This window comes from Balaenoptera musculus, chromosome 18 (assembly GCF_009873245.2).
Source record: "Balaenoptera musculus isolate JJ_BM4_2016_0621 chromosome 18, mBalMus1.pri.v3, whole genome shotgun sequence".
NCBI lineage: Eukaryota > Metazoa > Chordata > Mammalia > Artiodactyla > Balaenopteridae > Balaenoptera > Balaenoptera musculus.
In genome coordinates this window covers 533,982-553,692 of record NC_045802.1, presented here as the reverse complement: position 1 = coordinate 553,692, position 19,711 = coordinate 533,982, and the positions used below count along the sequence as shown (strand labels likewise).

The 19,711-nt window shown below is 40.8% G+C and overlaps 1 protein-coding gene across 1 annotated transcript in view; it reads left to right on the top strand.

Moving 5' to 3' along the window:
• Positions 1–7,828: 7,828 nt before the first annotated feature.
• PSPC1 (paraspeckle component 1) overlaps positions 7,829–19,711 on the top strand; it is a 63,235-nt gene continuing 51,352 nt past the window's right edge. The window contains exons 1-2 of the mRNA XM_036831374.1: positions 7,829–8,343; positions 14,859–15,160. Of these exons, the coding sequence (XP_036687269.1) occupies positions 7,984–8,343; positions 14,859–15,160 (662 nt within the window). The 5' untranslated portion in view covers positions 7,829–7,983. The remainder of the gene's footprint in view (positions 8,344–14,858; positions 15,161–19,711) is intronic.

The following is a 19,711-nucleotide window of genomic DNA, read 5'->3' as shown; positions in this document are numbered from 1 at the left end:
GGCGCAGTGGTTGAGAATCTGCCTGCTAATGCAGGGGACACGGGTTCGAGCCCTGGTCTGGGAAGATCCCACATGCCACGGAGCAGCTGGGCCCGTGAGCCACAACTGCTGAGCCTGCGCGTCTGGAGCCTGTGCCCCGCAACGGGAGGGGCCGCGATAGTGAAAGGCCCGCGCACCGCGATGAAGAGCGGTCCCCGCACCGCGATGAAGAGTGGCCCCCACTTGCCTCAACTAGAGAAAGCCCTCGCATGAACCGAAGACCCAACACAACCAAAAATAAAATAAAATAAATAAATAAAGTAGCTATAAAAAAGAAAAGTGCTTTAAAAAAAAAAAAAAAAAAAAAAAAAAAGAATCCACCTGCCAGTGCAGGGGACATGGGTTCGAACCCTGGTCTGGGAAGATCCCACATGCCGCGGAGCAACTAAGCCCGTGCGCCACAGCTACTGAGCCTGCGCTCTGGAGTCCGCGAGCCACAACTACTGAGCCCACATGCCTAGAGCCTGTGCTCCGCAACAAGAGAAGCCACCGCAGTGAGAAGCCCGTGCGCTGCAACGAAGACCCAACGGCAGCCATAAATAAATAAATAAATCTATAAAAAATAAAAATAAAAACAACAACAAAAGCAAACCCAAAAGATCTTCCAAAACTGAAAAGCAATGAAACAAGGAGGGAGGTCAGGGAGGAACAGAAGAGAATATCCAAGAACTGTGGAAGTGTAAATGCAAGTCATGGGAACACCAGAGGAAGAAGAAAGAAAGGAACAGGAGAAATATTTGAAACAATAATGACTGAGAATTTCCCAAATTAATGTCAGATACCAAACCACAGATCCATGAAGCTCAGAGAGCTCCAAGCAGGATAAACACAAAAACAAACTACACGTGGGCATGTCGTGTTCAAACGACAGAAAATTAAAGGAAAAAATCCTGAAAGAAGCCAGAGAAAGAAAACACCTTACCAATAGAGGAACAAAGATTATAATTACATTTGACTTCTCCTCAGAAACAAGGCAAACAAGAGAGAGTGGAGTGAAATATTTAAAGTGTTGAGGAAAAAAAACACCATTGTAGAATTCTGTTCCCTGCAATCTTATCCTTCAAAAGCGAAGGAAAAATAAAGACTTTTTCAGACAAAGATAAATTGAGGGAATTTGTTGCTACTGGATCTGCTTTGTAAGAAATGGTGAAAGATGTGCTTTACAGAGAAAGAGAATAATATATGTCAGATACTCAGATTTATATAAAGAAACTAAGAGCACTGGAGAAGGAATGTGAATATAAAATAAAAACTTTTATTTTTCTTATTCTTAATTGATCTAACAGATAACTTTGTTCAAGATAATAATAGCAACAATATATTAAATTATACATATATATGCTTGTATATGGATGAAATGAATGACTGAAATGATACAAGGGATGGGAGGGAGGAATCAGGATTATTTTACTATTACAAATTGCACTACCTGTGAAGTTATCAGCGTTATTTGAAAGTGGTCTTGGATTAGTTGTAAATAAATGTGTATTGCAAACTCTAGGACAACCACTTAAAAAAGTAGAAAAATAAGTACAACTGATATGCTAAGAAGGAGAGAAAATGAAATTATAAAATGCATAGTTAAAACCACAAAAGGCAGAAAGTGTGGTCTACAAAAATAGGAACATGATACACCATAATGGAAAAGAATGAAAATGAATGTATTATATGTATAATTAAGTCACATTGCTGTACAGCAGTAATTAGCATAACATTGTGAATCAACTATACTTCAATTAAAAAATATAAATATAGGGCTTCCCTGGTGGCGCAGTGGTTGAGAATCTGCCTGCCAATGCAGGGGACACGGGTTCGGGCCCTGGTCTGGGAAGATCCCACATGCCGCAGAGCAACTAGGCCCATGAGCCACAACTACTGAGCCTGCGCGTCTAGAGCCTGTGCTCCGCAACAAGAGAGGCCACGATAGTGAGAGGCCCGCGCACCGCGATGAAGAGTGGCCCCCACTTGCCGCAACTAGAGAAAGCCCTCGTACAGAAACGAAGACCCAATACAGCCAAAAATAAAAATAAATTAATAAAAAAAAACTGCTAAAAAAAAAATATATATATATATATAAATATAGGAACAAAGACCTAGGGCAACAAATGGAAAATGATAACAAATATGGTATATATTAATCAAACTATATCAGTAATCACTTTGAACATCATTGATCTAAGTGCACCAATTAAAAGACAGAGATTACCAATTAAAAGACAGGGTTGATCAAAAAACAAGACCCAATTCTATGTTGCGTATAAGAAACCCACTTTAAATATAAAGGCATAGGGACTTCCCTGGTGGTCCAGTGGTACAGAATCTGCCTTACACTGCAGGGGACGCAGGTTTGATCCCTGGTCGGGGAACTAAGATCCCACATGCTGTGGAGCAACTAAGCCCATGCGCCACGACTACTGAGCTCTTGTGCCTCAACTAGAGAGTCTGCATGGTGCAAACTACAGAGCTCACGTGCTCTGGAGCCCGCACACTATAAGTAGAGATAAGCCCGTGTGCCACAACAAAGAGCCCGTGCACCGCAAGGGAAGATCCCATATGCCTCAGTGAAGATCCCATGTGCCGCAACTAAGACCAGATGCAGCTAAAAATAAAATAAAATAAATAAATTTAAAAAAATAAATCTTTAAAAAAATGTATAAAGGCATATATATATTAAAAGTAAATGGAGGGGGGAGATTTCCCTGGCGGTCCAATGGTTAAGACTCCATGCTGTCGGGGGCTTCCCTGGTGGCGCAGTGGTTGAGAATCTGCCTGCCAATGCAGGGGACACGGGTTCAAGCCCTGGTCTGGGAAGATCCCACATGCCGCGGAGCAACTAGGCCCGTGAGCCACAATTACTGAGCCTGCGCGTCTGCAGCGTGTGCTCTGCAACAAGGGAGGCCGCGATAATGAGAGGCCCGCGCACCGCGATGAAGAGTGGCCCTCACTTGCCGCAACTAGAGAAAGCCCTCGCACAGAAACGAAGACCCAACACAGCCATAAATAAATTAAAAAAAAAAAAAAAAAGACTCCATGCTGTCAATGCAGGGGGCTCGGGTTCTATCCCTGGTCAGGGAACTAAGACCCCACAAGCCACGTGGTATGGCCAAAAAAAAAAAAAAAAAAAAGTAAATGGATGATTGCAGGATACAAGGTTAATACACAAAAGTCAGTAATGTTTTTACACACCAGCAATGAACATGTGGAATTTGGAATTACAAACACAATACCACTTACATTGCCACCCAAAACAAATGAATACTTAGATATAAATGTAACAAATTATCTACAAGATCTATATGAGGAAAACTACAAATCTCTTATGAATGAAATCAAAGACTAACTAAATAAATGGAGAGATAGTCCATGTTCATGAATAGGAAGACAATATTGTCAAGATGTCAGTTCTCCCTAACTTGATCCATAGATTCAATGGCATCCCAATCAAAATCTTAGCAAGTTATTTTGTCGATATGGACAAAAACCGATTCTTAAGTTTACGTGGAGAGGGAAAAGATTCAGAATAGTCAACACAATACTGAAGAAGAAAGTTGGAGGACTGATGCTACCTGACTACCAGACTTACCATAAAGTTACAGTAATCAAGACAGTGTGGCACTGGCAAAAGAAAAAGAGATCCATGGAACAGAATAGAGTCCAGAAATAGACCCTCATGGGTATAGATCAACTGATCTTTGACAAAGGAGCAAATGTAATACAATGGAGCAAAGATTGTCTTTTCAACAAATGGTGCTGGAATGACTGGACATCCATATGTAAAACACTGTATCTAGATACAAACCTTACATCCTTCAAAAAGTTAACTCAAAATGGACCACAGACCTAAATGTAAAATGTAGAACTATAAAATTCCTAGAAGAAAAACTGGAGAAAGTTTAGATGGCTTTTGCTTTGGTGCTGACTTCTTAGATACGCCAAAGGCACAATCCGTGAAAGAAAGAATTGATAAGCTGAACTTCGTTAAAATTAAAAGCTTCCGTTCTGTGAAAGACAATGTCACAAGAATAAAAAGACAAGCCAAGACAAGCCATAGGTTGGGGGAAAATATTTGCCAAAGACACATCTGATAAAGGACTGTTATCTAAAATTTACAAAGAACTCTTACAATTCAACAATAAGAAAACACCTGGTTAAGAAATGGGCCAACGACCTTAACAGACACTTCAGCAAAGATGTAGATGGCAAATGAGCATATGAAAAGATGCTCCATGTTGTATGTTATCAGGGAAATGCAAACTCAAATAAAAATGATATACCACTGTACCCCTGGCTAGAATGGCCAAAATCTGGAACACTGACACCACCAAATGCTGGAGGATATGGAGCAAAAGGAACTCTCACTCATTGCTGATGGGAACGCAAAATGGTGCAGCCACTTAGGAAGACACTTTGGCTGTTTCTCAAAAACCAAACCCTTACCATATGATCCAGCAATCTCGCTGCTAGTATTTACCCAGAGGATGGAAAAATTAAGTCCACACAAAAACCTGCACACAGATGTTGTTGTTGTTGTTGTTTATAATTTAATTAATTAATTTATTTTTGGCTGCATTGGGTCTTCGTTGCTGCGTGCGGGCTTTCTCTAGTTGCAGCGAGCAGGGGCTACTCTTTGTTGCAGTGCGCGGGCTTCTCATTGCGGTGGCTTCTCTTGTTGCAGAGCACGGGCTCTAGGCGCGTGGGCTTCAGTAACTGCAGCACGCAGGCTCAGCAGTTGTGGCGCACGGGCTTAGTTGCTCCACGGCATGTGGGATCTTCCCAGACCAGGGCTCGAACCCGTGTCCCCTGCATTGTCAGGTGGATTCTTAACTACTGTGTCACCAGGGAAGCCCCAGACACAGATGTTTATAGCAGCTTTATTCATAATTGCCAGACTTGAAACAACCAAGTTGTCCTTCAGTAGGTGAATGGATAAATAAACTGTTGTACATCCAGACAGTGTAATATTATTTAACATTAGAAAGAAGTGATCTATAAGATCAGGAAAAGACATAGAATACTTTAAATGCATATTATTTAGTGAAAGAAGACAGACTGAAAAGGGTACATAGAAATGTTCTGGAAAGGCAAAGCTATGGAGACAGTGAAGAAATCAGGGGTTAACAGGGGTTGGATGGGGAGAGGGATGAATAAGTGGAGAACAGAGGAGATTTAGGGCAGTGAAAATACTATGTGGGATACTACCATGCTGGATACACATCATTATACATTTTTTCAGACCCACAGAGTCTGTACAACACCAAGAGTGACCCTAATGTAAACTCTTGACTCTGGGCGATGATGACGTGTCAGTGTAGGGTCAATAAATGTAACAAATGTCCCGTGTGGTGGGGATGTTGATAGTGGGGAGACTGTGCAGGTGTAGGGCAGGGAACGCATGGGAAATCTCTGTACCGTCCCTTTAATTTTGCAGGGAACTGAAAACAGCTCCAAAAAATAAAGTCTTAGAAAAAAGATGATATGAATAGTACATACCTTAAAAGATTGTTGTGATGATTAGTAAGTGTAAAGCAATTAGAATAATTCCCAGCACATTTTGGTTTGTAACCACTGCGAGTGGGGTGTTACTGGCATCTACTGGGTAGTAACCAGTGATGCTGCTAAACATCTCCTCACAAAAAATGATTATTCGGTCCAAAATATCAACAGTGTTGAGGTTTAAAAAACCTGCTCCAATGCTTCTGAGGCGCCCTGGTGTGGACGGTCTGACCTAGGGAATGAGTGTAGCAGAAGAGGAGAGGAGGACTTGGACCTGTGGTTCTCCAACGTTCTCAAGTGAAGATTCCCAGGAAAGACAGAGAGAGTAAGGAGTGGCCAGTGGCTGTGAGAATATCAGGGAACATCGTAGTGCAGAAGGTAGAATAGTGTTTCAAGAAGGTAGGAGGGAAGCGATCGATAATAGTACTTGTATTTATGATGCCAGATTATTTTCCAAAGACTATACTTTAATTCATTTAATAGGCACAATAACTCTGTAAAGAAGGTATTCTTCCCACATTACACATGAAAAAACTCAGGCCCAGATCTACAACATCAAATGCTGCTGGAAGATCTGTGATATGACTGCTGCATCTGGTCAAAGTGGAAGCTGTCTCCCATGGTGACATGAGAGGTTTCAGAGGCATGGAATGTGGGATAGACATCTGATCAGTGTGGCTGAAGAAGAAATCAAGGATGAGCAAATTGAGACAGAAAACAGACAACTCTTGTTTCCTTCCTTTCTTTCTTGACTAAAGAAACAGTAGCTAAAGGACAACGTGTGGTGTAGAGAAGGTTTTTTCCTTTTTTTTTTTTTTTCCCCAAGATGAAAGTTTTATCAACAGTTTCTTTTGCTGATGGGAATAGTTCTTCCGTACAGATCAAGTAACTAAGCACTTGGAAGGGGATTAGGTAACTGTAGAAGCAAAGAACTGGAAACCTGCCATCCAGTGGTTTGGCCTAAGAGGGGATTTTTGACCATTCATTCATTGTAACAGGAGGGAAGGCAGCGCATGTGGCTATATATGGAATTAGGTTGGTTGATTTGGTGCTGATAGAATGAGACAATTTCATTTACTGTGCCTTTTTTTTTGGAGAAATTAATAAATTTGACAATATCAGCTGTGAGTGAGGTGGGGAGGATCTCAGTTCCCCAACCAGGGATTGAACCCGGGGCCACGGCAATGAAAGCGTGGAGTCCTAAGCACTGGTCTGCCAGCGAAGTCCCAAGATGTACTTCTACCTTTCCAAAAACTTCTCTGTATCTCTACTTAGTCAGCCCCTCCCTACCTCCCAGCTCCTGGCAACCACTGATCTGTGTTCTGTAGCTAGTTTTACAGAATGTCATATATTCGGTATGTAGCCTTTGAGTCACATTATTGCGTCTATCAGGAGTTTATTCCTTTTTACTGCTGAATATATTCTATTATATGAATGTACCACTGTTAGTCTATTCACCAGTTGGACATTTGGGTTGTTTCCAGTTTTCGTTGATTACAAATAAAGCCCTATGAACATTTTCATGCAGGTTTTTGTGTGAACACAAGTTTTCATTTCAGTTGGATGAATAGGAGAGGGATTGCTGTTCTAAAGTAAGCATTTGTTTAAGTTCGCGAGAAACTGCTGAACGGTTTTGGAAAGTGACTGTGAATTCATTTCTTTTTAATACTCAATGAAGACCTACCACGTGCCAGGAGCTGTACTGGGCAGAACTGAGTAGTTTGGCCGACGCAGATTATGGCTTGAAGATCTTAAAATATTTGCCATCTGGCGCTTTGCAGAAAACGTTTGATGACCCTGTCCTAGGGTGTGGTCCAATAGGTGTTCACGGAGTCCTTCTCTGAGGTGAATAATCAACACCACAATTATGTTATAGAATTGGATTTTTCATTAGGAAATATAATAAAAACTTGCTCTTGAAAAGGGCAGAAATGTGTTTTTACTTGTTTCAATCACTGGGGAATACCTCGTTATTCAATGCTATGTATAAAATCTGCAAGTTTTCACTTTCTGCTGTCATTGAAAATTGAGCTGGGCATCTAAGAGAATGTGGATATTTCCCGAATCACTGCGTTTTCACACACTGCTGCAACTTCCAACATCACTGTTACCTACGGGGTTAGGGATCTGCCTTCCTCTCAGCTGTGGGAAGGCTGCGAACAGGGACGCGCGCAGAGCGGTGCGCATGCGCGCGCCACCAGGGCGCCGTGGGCGCAGCAGTACGCAGGCGCGTTGGCCTCGGCGCGGCTTCGGCGGAGGGGCGGGGCTTGTGCGGCGTCTCTCCTTCCCACCGCGGTTGTGGCGGCGCCATCTTGGGCGAGCGGCCGGGGCGTGAGTGCGGGCGGCGGGCTGGCGGCGTCCTCGAGCGCGTCCTTCCCGACCTCGGTTCTGTGCGCGGACATCGACACGCAGGTCGAGCTCTAGGCCGGGTCCTGGGGGGCACGCGCTGAGATGATGCTGAGAGGAAACCTGAAGCAAGTGCGCATCGAGAAGAACCCGGCGCGCCTCCGCGCTCTGGAGTCGGCGGCCGGCGAGGGCGAGCCGGCGGCCATGGCGCTCGCCCTTCCCGGCGAGCCGCCCGCGCCCGCCGTGCCCGCCGAGGACCGGCCGGCCGAGGAGGGCGGCTTCACCATCGACATCAAGAGCTTCCTCAAGCCGGGTGAGAAGACGTACACGCAGCGCTGCCGCCTCTTCGTGGGGAACCTGCCCACGGACATCACCGAGGACGACTTCAAGCGGCTGTTCGAGCGCTACGGCGAGCCCAGCGAGGTGTTCATCAACCGCGAACCGCGGCTTCGGCTTCACCGCCTGGTGAGGGGCGGCCGGGGGCGGGGCGCGGGGCCCCGGGGGCCGAGAGGTCGTCCCCTCCCCTCCCCTCCCCTCTCCTCCCCCTCCCCTCCTCCCTCCCCCCTCCTCCCCCTCCCCCTCCTCCCCCTCCTCCCACCTCCCCTCTCCTCCCCCTCCCCTCGTCCCCCCTCCCCTCGCCTCCCTTCCCTCGCCCTCCCCTCGCCTCGCCTCGCCTACCCTCTCTTCACCTCCCCTCCCCTCGCTTCCCCTCCCTTCCCTCCTCTCCCCTCGCCTCCCCTCGTCTCCCCCTCCCCCTCGCCTCCCCTCCCTCCTCTCCCCCTCTCCTCCTCTGCCCTCGCCTCCTCTCGCCTCCCCTCGCCTCCCTCGCCCTCCTCTCCTCTCGCCTCCCCTCCCTCCTCGCTTCCCCTCCCCCCCTCTCCCTTCGCCTCCCCTCTCTCCCCTCAGTGCGTTGCCTCGTGTGAGGGTGCTTCCACGAGGACTTACTTACCGCTATTTTGATGTCTCGCTTATACATTGTGATACTAGAATAGCCATATTTTACCTCCCTTGTCAGTCTGAACCTAATAGGTTTTTCCGACATCAGTGCATAACTGTGCCTCCCTAATTATCTTTAAAAGAAATTGAGCAGTGAGTTTACACTTACAGGACAAAAGAGCTACTTTTATTAGGTTTTTCTGTGTGCTTTGTGCTCGCAGTGTCGCTTATTACAGCGTTAATGTAATTCGTGTTTAGATGGATTTTTTTTTTCCCCCAACAGAATATCTTTTCTTAGAGGAGGCCGTCTTATATAATAAGTGGGTTTTGTGTCTGTTGTCTTTCTAGTTTGATCCTCAAATTTTATGTTCACTGCAGTTCCCGAAGCTTTCTTTTGGAACTTAAACTTTCAAAATCGAGTTCTCTCCGTGAGTAGACAAAGGCAAAATTTTAATATGTAGAGAAAACTGATTATAATTCAGTGACACTAGTGTTAGAACATTTGAAGATCTAAATGGCTTCAAGAGAAGGGTTAGACATTTCTTAAAATTCAAGTTAATAATTGGCATTTTGAACATAAAATTATAGTATGTTTAATTATTCTTTGGACATTAGAGAAACAGCCTTTCACTTGCTAAAAATATTTTTTAACGTAAATCCAAAATTTATCTTAAGGAAGTTAGGGTTTTAGGACTTCTACAATAACGTATTATGGCAACTTTTAGTAAACTTTCCAGAAGGGTGTTATTTAACTTTTCACAATCTGTTGGCCTCTGGCACCATCTTGTTCTATTTGAAGTCGACATTCTGGAGGAAGAATGGTAAGGCTCATTTCCCTGTTTGGAAGCCTTATACGTAAGCCAATAAACATTTCTTTTTGATGTGGAAAAATCTTTTTCTTCCTAATTTTAAGCTACTAAAAATTCTTCCTCCCTCAGTGTGTCTGCACTGTCCAGTAGAATAGCCACTGGCCGTATGTGAGTGTTCAACACTTGCAATGTGGCTGTTGTGGCCGAGGAGTTGACTTTTAAATTTTATTTATTCTTAATTAATTAATTTTTTTTTGTAATTTTTTTCTCAGTTTCCCCATTTTTATTTTTTATTTTTTTTCACACTGTATTTTTATTCTTAATTTAAATAGCCACATGTGGTTTGTGGCTACTATATTGGAAAATACAGGTCCTCGCTTTTTTTTTTTTTTTTTTAAAGCTTGCTCCTTCCCTTTTTTTATTTATTTATTTTATTTTTGGCTGTGTTGGGTCTTCGTTTCCGTGCGAGGGCTTTCTCTAGTTGCGGCAAGTGGGGGCCACTCTTCATCGCGGTGCGCGGGCCTCTCACTATCGCCGCCTCTCTTGTTGCGGAGCACAGGCTCCAGACACGCAGGCTCAGCAGTTGTGGCTCACGGGCCCAGTTGCTCCGCGGCATGTGGGATCTTCCCAGACCAGGGCTCGAACCTGTGTCCCCTGCATTGGCAGGCAGATTCTCAACCACTGCGCCACCAGGGAAGCCCTCGCTTTTCTTTTCTTTAAAAAAATTATGGGATTATGAAATGGGGAGGTGAGAAGGGCTGCTGTTGTCCGCTCCTTTGAGATATGCTCCTCTAGACTCCATCACGCTAAATTTTTGTGTAGGAATGTTAAAAATTTGTCAGTTGGAAGTTAGAATTTAGTTTATGAGATTTACTTCATGGATAATTTTACTGTTTAATCCGAACTCTGTGTTTAACAGGTAGATTTAAGAGCTTTAAATATTTCTGAGTTATTATGTATTTTTTTCTACTTAGAAAAATCATAGTGCATACCTGATCTGAGTATAAGTAATGGTATGGTGGCTATAGTGTGTACTGGTGGTGTAGTGGCTCTAGAATAGTGGTATAATTTGATCTGATTTGTGTTTTTAGGAATTCTTTTTACTTGTTTAGTAGTTAATGTTTAATTTATTTCTAGTTAATTGTAGTTTTCCAGTTAATTGATGAGGTGAGGCAACATTTTTGAGATGGTGTATGTAATGGTGGGGAAAAGAATTTAAGTGGCAGCTACTCGTGAGGTTCTAACCCAGATTGTGAGTCCATGGTACATGAGCGATGAGAAAGACTGTGTGTATTTTGGACACATTTTGTGGAATTTTAGACCCAGACTCTGCTTTTTAGGTTTTGGGTGGTTACTGACAATTTAGATTGGATAAATTAACTGAAAAGTTGTAGTTCATTTTAAAGCAAGTTTACTGTAGTTAAAACTGTCATTAGTGTGACTGGAACTTGGTTTCTGCTTTTATTTTCCCCTACTGTTAGCTTTAGTAAACCAGATTTCTGGAACAGTGATTCACAAAAGTGTGGTTGGTCCCCGTCCAGTAACTTCAGATCTCTTCCTAGTGTAAGCAGAAGTCCACTTAAATTATTTTCCCTGCCATTCATGCTAGCAGTGCTGACCCGAAACCATCTCAAAAATTGTTAACTGGGAATTTGTTAGAAAAGCAAATTCTAGGGCCTCACCCTTGATCTACTGAATCAGAAAATTTGGGGTTGGGGCCCAGCAATTTTGAGATTTAACCACCCTTCGATGTTATTCTGATACTTGTTAAAGTTTGAGAACCATTGTTCTAATTAAAGAATTAAAATCAACTGAATTTACTTTTAGTCAGTCATTGGGGACTAAACCCCCTCCTCTAGCTTTTTTATGTTTAATTATGAAATGATATGTGCTTCTTATAGAACGTTCAAATATTAGAGGAGACGTAGCAGAGAATGTAATGGGCCTGCCCAGCATATAGTTTGAAGTCATCTTTTATTTCAGGGACATTCTCTTAATTACAATTCTAACATTAGCAGATCTTCCCTACCTTAGTACATTTACTAAACATGATCACTGTTAAACATTGTGTAATTTTTCCATAAAAATCAAATTGTTCCATACACATTTTATTGTGCTCTGAGTTTTTCATTTAATATAAACATCTTCAACATCTTTTCATGGCACTAGATTCTTTTTAATGACCACATTGTATTTCACAGTATGAACGTACTGCAGGCTACTTAAGCAACTTTACTGAATGACCACAAGGATTTTTTCATTTTGCGTCAGTGTATTTCCTTATACTTATTAACTTATTAGTACTCTTGCGGTGGGGAATTTTCACCATTAGTAAACAATGGGAGAAAAGATCATGTGCTTTGGAAAGAGCTGTTGGAAAGTGAAAGTGGAGCCAGTGGAAATCATTAGACGCTAGTTGAAGCAGTCTCTGTTTTGGGGTAGTCATGTCAGTTTCTTTTTGTTTGTTTTTTGTATTCCTTTCAGTTAAGAACCTGTAGTTTTACGTTTTATGAAGAGTGATGCAGGGATACCAGCTGGAAGGCTGTATTTATGGTGATGGAGGTTGTGAATTTTGTATAGATTGAAATCAGCATTTGTGTGTGATCTTGGACAAGTTACTTTGAACCTTTATAAGCCTGTTTCCCCATATGCGAAGTGAGGATAGTAACAAAAGCCACTTTACTAGATTGTTGGTAAGGATAATGAAAGATAGTGCACACACACGTGTGTGTATATGTATATATATGGGGGGAGGAATGAATGGCTGGCATGTAGTAACCACTTAATAAAAGTTATCTTATTGTCATCGGGAGCTATGAAGTAAAGAAATCTTTGATTCATTTCAAATACATAATTTTAATTGACTTTACAGGTACTTTGGTACACATTTAGAGCAGTGGTTCTCACATGGAGTGGTTTTGCTTCCCAGGGGACATTTAGCAATGTCTGGAGACATTTTTGGTGGTCAAACTGGGGGATGGTTCTACTAGCGTAAACATCCTACAATGCACAGGACAGCCCTCCACAATAAGAATTATCTTGCCCCTAATGCCACTAGTGCTGAGATTGGGGAACCCTGATGTAGAACCATTTAAAACCATAAAAAGTATAAACTTTGAAGATGGACTGTGGCATTGAAAATTCCTGACAGCATAGACATTTTATTTGGCCAGAAAGTATTAAAAATTGAATTTGTTGCCAACAGTAAAAAAGTACTTGATTTAACATAAAAATGGAGATTTCTTGCTCATCCTGAAAAAAAGAAGATACGTGACATTGTCACTATGTCTGACTGAATCTGAACAGGAGATGCCCTCTAGAAACACTTGACAGTTTTACAAAGTCCTCACCAGGCTCTCTCTATTCCCCTGCCCACAAACATACTATTATGAATAATTTCAGAGTATAGAAATGAACATTCATACACTCAATGCCTAGATTCTACAATTAAATTTTGCTGTGTTTTTTTTCACATATCTCTTTATCTCTTATCTCCATCCGTCCATCAGTCCATGAATCTTAAACACTTCAGCATGCTTATCATTAACTAGAGTCCAATATTGTTTTTTAAGGTATTTGAAATCTACATATAGTGAAATGCACAAATTTTAACTGTATGGTTTCATGATTTTAGATCAAGATGTTATCATCACCCCATGAAATTTCCTCACGTTTCTTCCCATTCGCAGTTATATGTATGACAGCATTTTAATTCAAGACTCTATTCCTAAAATCTGCCTCTCAGAGTTGCTGGATTACCTGACATCTTAGCTGCAAAGGACATACCCCTTGTTAGATATTCGTGAAATGTTTGCTGGTACTACTACTACTGTTACTAAGTTAAGAGTAATAAACAAAATGGCCATTTTGAATATCTATAAAAAGGTTAGGTTCATTTGTCTTTGTAAAATTAGTTCTGTAGGTAGATTTTTGCTTAAGTGCAGTAATTTAAAACTGTTGTGAACATTTTAGGGATTGAATAAAAAGCTATTGTGACCTTAAGACTTTTCATAAGAAAGTACATTTGTACTTTTCTCACAAATGCATATAAAGCCTCTTGCAGTTTTTGCAGGGAAGTTTTCACAGCACAAAAAGAACATACTTGTAGTAAGTTTACTAGTTTGTTGTTTTAGCTGCCTGTGTTTTATACCAACTTTGAATTCTTCAAGAAGGAAGTTCTCTTAACTTGTAGTTTCAGGAATGAACGTATTTTCTAGTTTATAATAAGTGTATGGGCACTTTTCTGTATAATGGAGGGAACTCTTTTTTTGGGAGAGAACTCTTACAGCCCATGAATGTGTGTTTGCTTCTCTCACTGTAGTGGTGAGAAATGTGTGGCCCATGAAAGTATTTCAGAAGAGGTGATTAATAACACCTGATAGTAGTTTTTTACAGATAATATAAAAGAGAAATGGAAATAAAAATGGAAAGGGATTTGTCTGGCATTGGAGAGGTGTGGTATGCTTTATTAAGATACAAATATCAGAACCATGGAGTGTATAGAGAATTAATATATTTTCAGTAATAGTTTCTAGTAACTGGTAATCGGTCTCAAAAAGTAATTATGTGTTTCTTTTAATACATGTAGGAGATTTATAAAAGATACTACTTTGAATATTTAATAGCTGGTAATTTGTTTATGAGTAGATCATCTTTAAGTGATGACTTTTTACACGACATTGAGGTTGGAACTTTCTACTTAAAATGTTGAAAATTAATTATCTTTAAAATATTAATAAAATGCATGTGATACCATCATTGAAAGACACAAAAACAAAATGACCTTATCAGTCATTTTCTAAAGCTGCCCAGCTCTCCTCCCTAGAAACAAACCACTATTTAAAATTTTTTGTTACTGTAATTTTTTTTTTTTTAAACTTTTTATCTTTTTTTTTTTTTAATTAATTTATTTTTTATTTATTTATTTTTGGCTGTGTTGGGTCTTCGTTTCTGTGCAAGGGCTTTCTCTAGTTGCGGCGAGCGGGGGCCACTCTTCATCGCGGTGCGCAGGCCTCTCACTGTCGCGGCCTCTCTTGTTGCGGAGCACAGGCTCCAGACGCGCAGGCTCAGTAATTGTGGCTCACGGGCCTAGTTGCTCCGCGGCATGTGGGATCTTCCCAGACCAGGGCTCGAACCCGTGTCCCCTGCATTGGCAGGCAGATTCTCAACCACTGCGCCACCAGGGAAACCCTGTTACTGTAATTTTTAAAAGGTGATTTTTTTTTTCCTAAAAAGGAGTCCAGAACACTGGCTGAAATTGCAAAAGCAGAGCTGGATGGCACCATTTTGAAGAGTAGACCTCTCCGAATTCGTTTTGCTACACATGGAGCAGCCTTAACTGTCAAGAACCTCTCTCCGGTTGTCTCCAATGAGCTGCTAGAGCAAGCATTTTCCCAGTTTGGTCCAGTAGAGAAAGCTGTGGTTGTCGTGGATGACCGTGGTAGAGCTACGGGAAAAGGCTTTGTGGAATTCGCAGCAAAACCTCCTGCACGAAAGGCTCTGGAGAGATGTGGTGATGGGGCATTCTTGCTAACAACGTGAGTTTAAACGTCTTGTCATTCTTCTATACAGTTACACATGGGCTTCTCTCTGTTCTCACTTCTTTATTTGTAGTGCATTCTGTATGTTGCCTTGGCATGTGGTAAGTAGGTGTTGAGTAAATACTCAGTGAATACAAATAGGGTATATTTATGTACCGTCAGGAGTCATATTTTATTCAGACTTCAGTGTACTGATCCATTCTACATGAATCTCAGGAATGTTTTGTATTACAATTTTTGTTCAACTTACTGAACGTCTATTGTGTGCAAAGCAAAATGTTACGTTTAATGAATGAATGACATTTTAATCAACTTTGAAGTATAATTTACATGTGTTAAAATGCACCCAATTTTGCATGTAGAGCTCAGTGAGTTTTTAAAAATGTATGTATGTAGTCATGTAACCTACTACCACAGTCAAGATATAGAACATTTCCAGCATCCAACAAAAGTTCCTTTGTGTCCTTTTGCAGTGACTCCCCACCTCTTATCCCTGCCTAGAGCGTCTTATCCCTGCCTAGACCGCTCTTGATCTTTTTGTTACTATAAATTAGTTTTGTCTTTTCTTGTATTTCATAGAAATGAAATTAAATAGTGTGTATTCTTTCATGTCTGATTTGTTCTGCTTAGCATGTTTATGAGATTTCATCCATATCACTGTATCAGTATTTTGTTCCTTTTTATGGCTGAGTTACAACTTTGTCCGGTGACCTGTGGGTGGATGTTCAAGTTGCTTCCAACTACTGGCCATTGTGAATAAAGCTGTTACGAACATTTGTGTACAAAGCTTCTTGTGAACATTATGCTTTCATGTGGCTTGGGTAATACTTAGGAGTAAATGACCATATGTTCAGCTTTATAGGAAACTGCCAAAGTGTTTTCCAAAATGTTTGTACCATTTTACATTCCCACCAGCAATGAATGAGAGAGTTCTAGTTGATCATGTCCTCACCAGCACTTCGTATTTTCAGCCTTTTAGATATTCTAGTGAGTGTAGTGGTGTCTCATTGTGGTTTAAGTTTTATTTTCCTAATGACCAATGATGAGCATCTTTTCATGTGCTTTTTGGCTATTTTTGTGTGTTTTGTGAAATGTCTGTTGACATTTTTTGCCTGTTTTTTAATTGACTTGTTTGTCTTACATTATTAACAAATCTGGGTACAGGTCTGTATTAAGACTATTTCTCCCAGTCTGTGGTTTGCTTTTTAATTTTTTAAATAGTGTTTTTCAAAGGCAGAAGTTTTTATATTTTGTGAAGTCCAGTTTATTAATTTATTTTCTTTCATGCTTTGTTCTTTTTGAATCCTTGTATGATATCTTTGCCTTTCCTCAGGTAGCAAAGCTTTCTCATGTTTTCTGGAGAAATTTTATAGCTTTTTATTTAAACCTGTGATTCGTATTGAGTATGATGGGAGGTAACAGTTTATTTATTTGTCATAGATATCTGGGTGTTCTGGCACTATTAATTGAAAAGATTATGATTTCCCCTTTGTTACCTTTTACCTTTATCAAAAAACTGGAAAAAAAATCTGTACTCTTTTCTGTTTAATTGATCAGTATGTCTATTACACCAGTACTGTACTTTCTTAATTACCTTATTCTAAGCTTTGAAGTCAGATAGTATCATCCAACTTCATTCTTTTTGCAAAATTGTTCTGGTTATTATCATTTCTTTGTATATCCGTACTGGTTTTAAAATCAGCTTGTCAATTAAAAAAAATTCTGCTGGGCCTTTTTTTTTTTTAAACATCTTTATTGGAGTATAATTGCGTTACAATGGTGTGTTAGTTTCTGTTTATAATCTGCTGGGCTTTTGATTGGAATTGCTTTGAGTTTACAGATCATTCTGGGGAACATTAACATCTTCTATCAACCTTTACCAATCCACGAATGTGATGTATCTCTCCATTTACTTAAAAATATTTTAAAGTAATTATGATGGTCATTAAACCTGTTGCCATATTAACATGTCTTTCCTTTCAGTTTGCCCACAAGAAAGCTCTGGATATGCATTCTTACTTAGTCTTCAGACTGAATTTGGTGTAAAAGTTCCTTAGTTGATTACTGAATTGATTTCTTTTATCTGATACTGTGCCCACCTCTGGCACTTGTGCTGTTGATTGGGATCATTCAAATATTTTAGGATTTGGGGAATTGGATACAAAGACAATGTAAAAAAAATTGTTTCCTGGCCCCAAGGAGCTTCGTTTGGTGATTTGTAAAGCATTTTTCAGTTTGTTTTTGACAGCTAAGCATTTGTGCTAAAACTGTTTTATAGCAGATGTAGCATGAATTACAGCTCTGCCAACTTGTTCTCTCAGAGACTTGGGTCTTGTTCCCTTTCCTTAGAGATGCTCTCTCTCCAGATCATCACAGGCCTTGCTCTTGCATTTTATTCACATTTCGCTAAGATGTTATCTCCTCAGGGAAGCTGACTGTTTTATCTTATAATAGCCTGATGCTTTACTCTCCAATTTATTTTTCTTCATAGCACTTAGTGTTAACTTGCATGTCTTTCTCTGCGGTAGAATATAAGCTCCACTAGGGCAGGGACTTTGTCTGGCTTAACACTATAATCCTAACATTTGTATTCTGATATTTCTTGGCCACATAGTAAGCTTGTAATAGTTACTTAAAGAGTGAAGGAAGGCAAGGACTAAAGCAGTAGGCAAGGTGTGTGGTTAGTATGTTTTTTCCACTGCAGGCTTTGATTAATTGCTGTTTTTTAAAGTCATAGCCAGGCATTGGTAAATATTTAACTGTTTCTTACAGGTAGCTTTTAGAATAATTTATAAACAATTTTGAGGGAATGGGCAAGGTGTTGAACATTTTATGTGTCTTATTTCATGGATTTCCAGAACAACACTGGTTATTATTTGTTCCATTTTTCAGGTGAGAAAATTGGCCCAGAGATGTTAAGTAATTTGCTTAAGATTGCACAGCAAATAAATGGTGGAGTTTAGTCTGATGCCAAATCCCTTGCTTCTTTTTTTTTTTTTAAGTAAATTTATTTATTTATGGCTGCATTGGGTTTTCGTTGCGGTGCATGGGCTTTCTTTAGTTGCGGGGAGCGGGGGCTACTCTTCATTGTGGTGCGCGGGCTTCTCTTTGCTGTGGCTTCTCTTCTTGCAGAGCAGAGGCTCTAGGCGCGTGGGCTCAGTAGTTGTGGCACACAGGCCTAGTTGCTCTGCGGCATGTGGGATCTTATCTTCAGGACCATGGATCAAACCCACGTTCCCTGCGTCGGCAGGCGGATTCGTAACCACTGTGCCGCCAGGGAAGTCTCTCCCTTGCTTTTTTTAAAAATTGTATTTATTTATTTATTTATTTATGGCTGTGTTGGGTTTTCGTTGCGGTGCATGGGCTTTCCCTAGTTGCGGCGAGTGGGGGCCACTCTTCATTGCGGTGCACGGGCCTCTCATTATCGCGGCCTCTCTTGTTGCGGAGCACAGGCTCCAGACGCGCAGGCTCAGTAATTGTGGCTCACGGGCCCAGTTGCTCCGCGGCATGTGGGATCTTCCCAGACCAGGGCTCGAACCCGTGTCCCCTGCATTGGCAGGCAGATTCTCAACCACTGCGCCACCAGGGAAGCCCTCCCTTGCTTCTTATACTGTGCTGCAGGTGGAGTGGTTTCTTCTTTCTGTAGACTCTCCTTGCTCAGGTCCTTTGTTGTTAAACATTCTCATGGAGCTCAGGATGCTCTTCTCCTTGCTGTTCGAATAGTTGGTCTCAGCTGAAGTGTCGCTTTATGGAGAGGATTTTCTGGACTGCGTTATCTAAAGTGGCCCCTCTGTTATTCTTTCTGACAGCATCGTTTTTTCTTCTTAGGTCTTAAAATGGTTCTTTTGTTTACTCATTTTTTTGGAGGCGGTGGGTCTCTGAGAAGACTTTCAGGGATTGTTTATCATTGTATCCCTAGCCCCAACTGCAGTCTTGGTACCTGTTAGGTAATCAAATATTTACTGATGGACTGACTGTATCTCAGATATCTGAGGTAATACAAGTGATTTATAGGAGTGGTATCATAGGGATTTAGTTTCTAAATGTAGACATCTTGTGTAATCAAAATTTTTCTTGAAAATACCTTTAAATTGTCATAAAATGTTGTATACTACACATGGCTTTAGGTAAATGGCCTTGTACACAGTATATGTAATGATTACCACACAGTATGCAAAAGTATGTGTAAATTATATATCTGTGCTGTTTTGAAATTACAAAAGAGGCAGAAAAATAGAAAAAAGGGGAAATTAAAAAGCTTCACCTATGATAATAAAGGTATGTCCACATCTTTAAACATTAGAATCACACCTAGAGCAGCAGAGGTGCTCATGCCTGGAGCTCACAGGAATTGAGGAGGCATAATGATAGGTGCTCATTTTTCAAATTTTTTTCCCTTTCCCTTTTTTTTTGTTTGTTTGTTTTTTTAAAGATCATTGCAGGTTAACTTAAATGAAGATATAGTGGTCTGTTCTTACTGTTTTCCAACTGATACCCTAAAGATGATGTTGGAGTTGCTTCCTTAGAAGGAGGAGAAAGTGTCTTGTT